Here is a 9,701-nt window from a genome sequence, read left to right on the forward strand (position 1 = left end):
TCTGACCCCGGTGCTCTTTCCTGCCAAGGCAGGGGGTCGGACTAGATGATCTTCCTAGGTCCCTTCCGACTCTAGCTACTATGAAACTATGAAACTATGAAAAAGCCCCCGTAAAGCCAACTGAACTGCTTAATTGGGGTGGAGGCCTTCATACGGGCCCCTGCACTGGGGAGCTTCCACCCATCCAGATCTTGGACCAAACCGTCTTCCGAGGCCCTGCCACCCCCGCCCAAGTGCGTGGCCCATGGTCCACTAGACAGAAACAAAGGTCTGTTTGTGAAACTGAAGAAACCCCCAAAAATACAAAAAAAAATTGAAACCATAAAAAAAAAAATGCAAATTTCAACCCTTCCCTTTGTGTTGAATGAACCAGGCCAGCTAGAGCAACTCCTGCTCTCCCGCCTGTCAACCAAACTCCATCCCAAAGCTGCTCCCCGTGTGGTTTCACACCTCTGAGCCTCAAAAACATTGAGGATTTTAAAAAAAGGATTTACAAGAAGAAAAGGAAAGTTGGGAAGTACCTGCGATTGGGATGTGACATAAGGAATCCAATATACATGACGGCATTACGCACGGTGACAACCGCATTGCTGCGTTTCTGGTTATCAAGAACTAGAGATTCTTCAAGAACCACAGGTTCCCCCGAATATGGTTGTTGCTGCTGAATTGATGCACAAGCTCAGGTTTTAGCACGGGAGCCACACATAGCCCCCCCCGAACAGGCTGGCTGCACTCTCGCTGCTGTTTCTTTGCTCTGTCTGCATTGAGAACAAGGCATTTGCCAATGTCTACAAAGGCAAGAGGGTGCCAGGGACCCGACGACCCAAGGTTTCCTCGCTGCCAGGCTGTCTACCTTGACTGCTAAAGGCTGGTAAACAGCCCTTTGCCATCCCAGCTCACAAGGATAACAGCTTGCGGAGTGAAAGCCACGATCCAAATGTGCATCACTTGCAGAAACAGAAAGTTTTCTGGGTCCCATCTCTGCACAAAAGCATCCGAGTGCACACCCCTGGAGCAGATGGAGCCTGCCCCTGTATTTGCTTGAAAAGAATTGTTTTGCTCCTGGCTGTTAAACAGGGCGACACACTCATTGACGTGTGAAAATGAGGGGTGTTGTTTAATTTTGGTCTAGGCAAACCGCTCCTGAACTCACTGACCGATTTTCACTGAGTCCTGCCCTCTGCTTACGTGAGCAGACTCTGCAGAAAACCATGAAGACCCTGCAAGGTGTCTGTCCTGACTCCTTTTAAATAAAAAAAGTCTCTTTTGGTCGATGGAGTGATTTTGCCTGTTCATTACCAAAGGGACCATCATGGTGTCAAACATTTACGAAATACCAGTGTGAGGCATTCCCTCACCAACCTACAGTCCATTGCTGTTTGTGCCAAAGTCCTTTCAAGATAAATAGCAGGATGTTCTTAAAATCCATACTGACTCAGGCCTGTGAGGATGTCCGAAACAACCCGCACTGCCCCGAGCTTTGGATTAAAAGGGGACAGTCCTGCGACAGGAAGTCAGTCATTCCCGCACGTAACATGGGGCTTTTGAAAATTGCTGATGTTTCTTCGACTTCCTTTGGGGATATAAGCAGACCCCTTGAAGCCGTTACAAATGAATTCAGCTGGCTTAGAGCGGTATCACCTTCGCAGATGCATCTATTTACAAGTTCACGAAGTTAATGCTGGCGCTCTCCAGGTCTTGTTACGTGGTACTGAGTTGAGCTCGTAACTCGCATGTCGAGTTATTCACCAAAGATACATCCAGTTTCAGAGTACTGAAACCCACCGCCAGCAAAACGCTCACCAGGTTTCTCCATTTTGACTTGGCTGCCGAAGGCTCATTTGAGAATACGCTCACGAGGCAGAGTCTTGGCAGATCAGAAATGAATCAAGACAGGAAGGTCAGACCAGCCGGGGAAAGGGGTGATGCTGGGAATCGCAAGGCTCATCTTGAGTAGAACTGGAGGTCACTGGAGAGCTGTAAGTCACAACCCACCCTTTTTTAGTCCCTTTTGGCAAAATAGCATCCTGTTACAAAGACTGGTAAGAGTACCATGGCTTCACGTGACAAAAAAAAAAAAAAATCAGCTTGATTTCAACTTTGTAACATTTAAAACATGCACTTGCAAAGAGGACCGGTGTGCTATGCAGGATTAGTCTCAGGAAAGGCAGGTATGATGCTTGTGAAATATTGCCAAAGACAGTGCAGGCAGATCCCGTCTCAAATATCATCCGCTCGGGCCAATACACTGGACTCCTGAATGGCAACAGATCTACTAACCCTGTCCTGATGTGTCTGAAACCAAGACCCAACCATGCAGCAGTTGTGTGATGTGGATTTGCTAAAGGCCAGATTGGGTATGAAAATTCAAGTCACTCATGACTTATACCTGATTTGACACAAAGATTAAAGGCTGGTGCCTCACCCGACTGCTGTACCGACTGCCACGGAGCCTAGAATTCAAGAAATACAAATGAATGTGTGCAGACTAACAGGGACATAGCTAACAAGACAATTAAACCAATGCATTAATCTGTACTGTTTGCCTCAATAACCGCACGTTCTGAGAAAAAGCAGACGTTTGCAAATGCCTATCTGAATTTAGTTGAGTACCAAGTTCTTAAATAAGGTAAAGCAGGTAGAAAAGTTGGGAAGAGCCGTTTAGCTTCCCTGTTGCACCAAATGAAAAATTCATCGTGGATTTAGCAGACTCTGTTCACCGCGGCAGGTCTGCTGAACTGAAGCACTGGCCAAAGCTGGGGACCTGAAGCACTGCCTTAAGGCAAGGTACCATGGGTTCGGGTGGGAGCAAGCCTCAGACACGCTCCCAACCTGCGCACCTTGGTTTTGAATTATTCCTCCACTGCTGTTTCAACCTTGTGCCAAAGCAGGTGCCAGTTTTTGGGATGCAAGCTGAGACCATGGAACAAGTCTTCCTTGTGACCTAAATTACACTCAGAAGATTGTCAGGAGTATGTGACTGCACGGCCTCCACAAACTCCATCGTAATATCCCACCGATTTCTTTCCTACATCCTATGATCTTTGTTTCTTCGTTCCAATGGTGTTGAAATGGCAAGTCAGTCTTCACATGCAAGCTGGATGCATGTTTTAACATACTCCTGGCCAAGAGTGTCTATATTTTTCAGTCATTTGTATTTACTGCTTTTTAAAAAAGAAACCCCAATATTGTTTAATAGTCCATAGAGGCCTAAAACACATAGGATACAACCTGCTTTTTCAACACCTCACTTCTTCTTGTCCAAAGTCCATCTAGTTTTCATTCCAGCTGCTTGCTGCCTTCCGATTTCTGGTCCTGCCTGCTCTTGTTGTTCTTCACCGTGTACATGAAGTACGCGAGCGTCTCCTCCTCATTCACGGGGATATTCCCAAAGCGACGGCCGATGGTCTAAAAGGAAAACATTTAAAGAGGGAAAAGTTTGCGAGTGAGAGGCAGAAAGAGTCAAAGCTACAGCTTCACCTTTGGTCCTTGCGAGATGGATTTTAACTCGCCAAGCGCAACACACTTTTTATGCAAACATGCACCAGTTACAATGGTCGGTCCTCATTTCCCTCTTTATTATAGCTGAAATGCATATATGAAGAATTGCCTTGCTTGGTTAAGAGTATCAGTAGCCCATTTACAAGTGAAATTTGGAAGCCAGGATCTCCTCCTGCCATAGTGAAATCCTCTCTCCTAGGAAAGCATTACCAGAGATAACTTTGCATTATTAGTAGAAATCCCCTCAAATCCACTCCATGCTCAGTAAGCTTGGAGAGTACATTTTCCCTGTAACTTGGTACGCTAGGGAAAGCTGATGGAGAGCTAAATCTCCAAGCTTTGCTACGTGACCCAGAAGCGGCAGAGATTAATCACACCTTTGTCCAGATGAAAATGTGTTGGGGAAGCTTTCGCTGAAAGGAGCGCAAGGGGGATCCGCAATGCAGAAAAAGCAGGGATGCCAGCGAGAAGGCTTTGGCAGAGACCCTGGACCATCCGGCTGCTTTTTTCACCGTGGATGTAAAAAGCACGTCACAAGGGCAGAATGAGAAGACGTGTTTTCTCCTATGGAGGAAACACATCTTTTGGTACCCGACAGCTCGAGAACTGGCAGGGGATGCAGGTTGAACAATATGAATCACTCCAAGAAGACTTATGGAAGTTGGAGTTTTTCTTGCAGTGGGTTAGAAGCAGATGTCCAAGTCTCAGGCAGAAGTGATTCAAGCACGGGAGCCAGACGAGGATAGTTTCATAGTTCCTAGGTTTCATAGGATCCAGCGTAGGGTCAAAGCTGCTCAAACTGCACAGGAAATCTGGGAAGTGTGGGACAATTTAAGTTAGGTTCCCCTTAAGGTTAATCTCTGCATGCATAATATTTTTTGCTGGGGGAAACAATGGGAATGTACTTCAGTACACAGCATTTGATGGCGGGGGGGGGTAGTTGAAAAGCTACTTACTATTTAGGTAAAATGCTGGATCCACATGAATGAGGATGCAGACCTCACCCTTTACAATCCAGTCGCTCACACCATGCTGCATAATATTATGACCTGTCATGCTGTACTTTAGCTTGAAAAAGCACAATAAAACATTTAATAAAAACTGCTTGGATGCGCCCAAAGGCCTGTCAACCCAGCCAGAACAACACCGGCCATATGGTGGTAAAAGCCCTAGCCTGCAAAGCAGGAAAGTGGGATTTCTTGAAAAAGGCCATCAGGACTCATAATAGAGATGATTTCTTTTATTAGACCAACAAGATTTTTGCAAAAAAAAAAATCTAATTTTTTTTGCAAAAAAGCAGAGATGCTAGCAGTAGCCTGAAGCAAAAGAGCTGACTTTAGCCCCAGACACACAGTTTCCTTAAGGATCATCTGCCTGCAGCACTCCCCAGGTGGAAACCATTCGGTCCCATGCCTCCGGTGCAGGACTGAAGCAAACATCTCTTAAATGAGTTACTAGGATGTCTGGATCATGGGAGGAGAGTGGGGAGGACTGGGCTAATGACTTTTCCATTAACAACAAGTGGGTATTAACAGATAATATGGGCATTTAAAGTGACTGTTAAAACGCGAGCCAGGACTTTGCTTTACAGTGGTCTCTAGCTAATGCTGGTAAAACTGCAAACACACTGGTCAGAAAAGCACCCCATTTTTTTTAATTCCATTTGTTGTTCCATTTAATTCACTTCTTTAATGAAAAAGTGGGGGGAGGGAAAAAAAAAAAAAAAGCTGTGTCAAGATGCCCTTCAGGACTGACTTCTAAATCTGTTTCTCTCCTAGCAGGGGAGAGAGTTTATAGTTTTCTAAGAGGACAATTTGCTGGAGTCTCATGGTGGACCTTCCAATACTTGCTAGTGAGAGTTGCAGTAGGTGTCAGTGGCCAGGAAGGCTGTGTTTGATAGGGATCATGGGGTATACATTTTTGATAAGGGGAGAAAATACCACCCCGCTCTCGGCTCCCACTTACTTCTGCTAGCTGTGCCTCATTGAGGCCAGGCCTGGTTTGTACTTCATAATGCCTTTTCTAATGTCGCAGCGTGTTCATCTGGAGCTGGAATCAGTCAACCTGGTAGAGATACAACAGGATAGGCAGGGAAAAATGGGATGAGAACTGGCTTCAAGGTGTGGCGTGTAGCAGACTGGGGCAAGGGACAGGGGTAGATAGGGCAGGGAGCAGAAAGCAGAGCAGAGCAGGTGGGGAGCATAGGGCAGTAAGCAGAGCAGCAGATCCAGCAAGGGGAGGGGACTGGAGTGATGCTTTGGGAGGCTGCAGGGTTCATTTGTTGCACACCTACCAAAAAAGCTGGCTGTCTCTGCTCTGGCTCACGAAGCCCAGCAAGTGAGCTTGTGCAGTCGCTATGTTTTGGGGGTCAACTGGTCCCTGGCTCCTGTTGCAACTGAACCCAGCTCTGCATTGCAAAGCTTTCCTGGAGCGGTGGTGACAGCGAGAAGGGCGAAGACCAGCCCCTCGCTCCAGCTGACAGCCATTCGGTATACACACCCAGAGCCATGCTGGTGCACGAGCACTTGTGTCAGGTCGGTTAACACCATTTGGGGAGACGGTGTGATATACCAGCAGAAAACGTCTCGGCTGCAGCTTCTGGTACCCGCTAGAGGGCTCTGCGGGCACAGCTACAGCCGCAGGGGCGGTCAAACACAGCCCAGTCCTGAACAGCGTTGTAGGCTGTATAGCAGAAACAGCAAAAGCGAGCGAGCCTAAGGGTGCGGGGAGAAGCTTATTGCGTATTGCAGCATCCCAGAGCGTAGCCACAAGTGTGTTGCATTCAAGGTGTAGTTTCAAGCCCTGCATGAGCTGACTCTGTCTCTGTAGTGGGATTTCTGGTAGCTGTGACAGCAGTCAGGCATCAAGGAAGAGGACCCGATCAGTGCTAAAATGATTTTTTGTGTGTGTGCTAATGACAGACCTGGAATAACAGGCTGAATGCCTCCAACACACCTGGCTGCAGCTGTGCGCAGAGTTGCAGAGTTGCAACTGGGTTGCAGAGTTGCGTGGTTTCCAACATTTTTGTAACTCCCTCTCCATAAAAAGCGTTGAATGAAAAATACTAGAGAAGATGCAAAGCCAGGGACTGACTCATTCGGGGGCAACGAAAGACAACAGAAAATACTCTCGACAACCAGGATCCTCCCTGTTGAAATAAAAATTCTTCTTCAAAACACAAAACCCCGTGGAAGTAACACGGCTGCAGTTTAAGTGAAAAGGAAATTATTTTTCCTGGCCATTTGAAAGCACTCTAATAAAATACACAGTTCCCCCCCCCGATTTCAGTGACTTAATGGATCATGAGACACAGTAAGCGTCGAGCAGTTTCAACAGAGGAGACACGTCTGGCGCGATGCTTACCTCTGGGACATCTATTTCATGCTCAGGAGAGTCTCCCCCATCGTCGCTGGCCCTCCTCTTCCTTTTGTTTCGGACACTGAATGAAACGCGTGTGGAAATCACAGGCGCCTTCACCTACGGGTCACAAGCGGGAAGGTCAGCTAGCGCAACAGACACTGCAGTCGATTATAAACCAATACACACCGGACACCTATTTTAAACACGGTGCAGCAGCACGCAACGTCATCCAAAATCCTGAACGACAAACGTGCGTGTGCACAGTTAGGACTGATGAAGGGAAATATAAGCTAACGAAGGGCTTTTCCTGGTAAGATGAACTTTGTGAAAAGCATGATTTTCTTTTAAAAAAAGGTAGTTAATTATTCAGCCCCTTTTTCTGTGCTTGGCGGAGGGGTTGTGCCTTCCCTTGAAAACTATTAGTGGCCTCACCGACTTGAACGGGACCATCCATGTAGATAAAAACACAGTAGGACAGGACCCTTATTACTCCCATCCCGGGGATTTTTTGATCCTCAAATGAAGACACACTTCTGCAAAAAATGCGTTATTTTTTACATTTGAATGCGGTCATGAATGTCACAGCATAAATCCAGGGTTTTTACAACAGGTTGCTTCAGCTGGAGCTCCTAAAACGTCTTTCATAGTAGGATGATCTTTAAGAAAGCTCCTCCTTCAGTATATTTCCCAATAACAGTTAGCATAATCCCAAAAGGGATTTAATGATGCGAGGAAGCTGATGCTAGCAGACCACAGATTCTTTACCCCATCTCATATCCATGCATTTCCAAGCACGGCATATGCCCTTAATTTAATCTTTTCCACCTGTATTATTATTTCAGTGCTCTGACTTCCCTTTCCACTTCTGTGGGTGGTTCACACAGCCACAAAAAACATGTTCATAAGTGGAAAGACATGCGAGTGCTACAGTCAGGGTGAAATACCCAACTGAAAAAAAGAGACTAGATTTGAAGCTAAGCGATTCTCCTTAAAGTGATGGGTTTTTTCCTCTCCTGCCCTGTGAAAGAGCCTACTAACTGACCATCCATAACGTGAACAAACTCAGCTTAAAACACCTTCTAATTTTTTTTTCAGGCATCTCAATCTCACGTGCTGCGACAGCCACAGGTTAAATGGACAGACGATGCAACGTGTGTGGATGGAGTCCCGTGAAAGAAACAGCTACTGAAGGGTGTTTGTACCCAAAAGCTTGCAAAAAACAATTTCTCCAGCTATTTAGCTGGTCTCAAAAAAGACACCGCATTGACCCAAAGCGCCTCATCTGCTACTGAAACTATGTGCCTTCACCCAGCGAGACACACGTGTAGCCTGACGTGACAAGACACCGCCTCATGCTGTCGTTAACTGGCTGGCAGCAGACGCGCTCTACACCCAGCAATGAACATCCTGCTGATTCTTCCTTTTTTTAAAAAAAAGGAGATTGCATGCAATATTCAAAGCAGATTGGGGCTGTTTTTAAACTACCTGCTTCAAGAGAAGCCCAAAGTTTCGAGAACGCAAATACTTCCAAGGCAACTGCAGCAAGCTCAAGGGGGGAGAAAAATGGAAACTTGCAGGAGCATAGCATTGTGCTCTTATCCTTATTGAATTTCCTTCTCTTAATTTCTCATATTCATTAGGATCATTTTGAAGTCTGACCCTGTCCACCAAAGTCCTGGTAACCTCACCCTGTTTGGTGTGTACCCCTCAATTTTATTCGTGCTCCCCATTTCACCATCTAGGTTACCAGAGACAGTATTGAATAGAGCTGGGCCTGAACAGCGCCAGTAAGAAGCCCCTGAAAACAACCTTCCAGTCTGAGAACATGAATCAGGGCTAACTATCCTCTCGAATGTGATTTTTTTCTGGGCAGTTATGCACCCACCTTATGGCAACTTCATCTAGATCGTACTCCCCTAGTTTAGATTGGAGAACAGCATATGGGACCGTTGCAATGGGATCAAGGCTTATTACACGTACTGTTTCCCCCTTGCTACGACAGCTACTCTGTCCAGCGCTGATAGAAATGAGATTGGTTTGATGCAATTTGTTCTTGATGAACCCACATCGGCTGCTTCCATCACCTCGTTATCTTCGAGGTCAGTGGACATTGATTGCTAATGTTGGTTTGTTTTTATCAGCGTCTTTCCCGCTACTGAAGTTAGCCCGACTGATCTAGATTTCCCCACAACCTTCTTTTGTCTTTTTGTAAAGGTAAGTACTATGTTGGTCTTTCCCTGATCCTCTGGGATCTTTCCTGTGCTCCAGGAGTGCTTGAAAATAATCTTAGGAACGATTCCTCCGGTGACACGTGCTGAATTACCTTCAGACTTCTTTCCTCGCTGGGTATGAATCTCACTTCATTTTGTATTGCTTTTTTACGAGAGCCAACTCGCATTTGTGCAATGAATTATTTAATCGGCTCGAAGACGCGCAGGCCAACATTTTCCACAAAGCCTTATGCGCTGCTGTGGTTATTGAGAACCGGAGGAAGGAGAAGCAGTACAGAAAGAGGCAACTTATGCTCTTACTTGGCATTTGTATTTCTCCCAGTCGGTGACATCCGGCAGCCCGACTCCAGGCCAGGGGCCCAGGCCCTCGTTGCGGGGTCAGCTTCTGCAGCCACGCTGCATCCACACGCTCAGATGCCAGGACCTCCCTCCACTGCTGAAACTACAGAAGCCAGATAGAAATTGTTACCGCTCCAGCATTCATTGAGCTCAAGTTTAAAGTCTACAAGCTGAAGCCATGACCATTGCAAATCGAAATGGTCACCACAGGACAGTCATTTCCACGCCCTCCCCCCAAAATACTAGCAACCCCCATCCCTAGCGTGACGT

General features: G+C 46.5%; 1 protein-coding gene across 1 annotated transcript; it reads right to left on the minus strand.

The window, feature by feature from the left end:
- On the minus strand, window positions 1-7,357 carry SAP30L (SAP30 like). The gene is given in 5 exon segments (XM_090064471.1): window positions 1-3,408; window positions 5,467-5,565; window positions 6,865-6,940; window positions 6,942-6,978; window positions 7,294-7,357. Coding segments are annotated over 5 exon segments (405 nt in total). The 3' UTR covers window positions 1-3,279.
- Between the last annotated feature and the right edge of the window lie 2,344 nt (window positions 7,358-9,701).

The sequence above is a fragment of the Crocodylus siamensis genome, chromosome 10 (genome assembly GCF_052110815.1).
Source record: "Crocodylus siamensis isolate JL-2025a chromosome 10, ASM5211081v1, whole genome shotgun sequence".
Lineage (NCBI taxonomy): Eukaryota > Metazoa > Chordata > Crocodylia > Crocodylidae > Crocodylus > Crocodylus siamensis.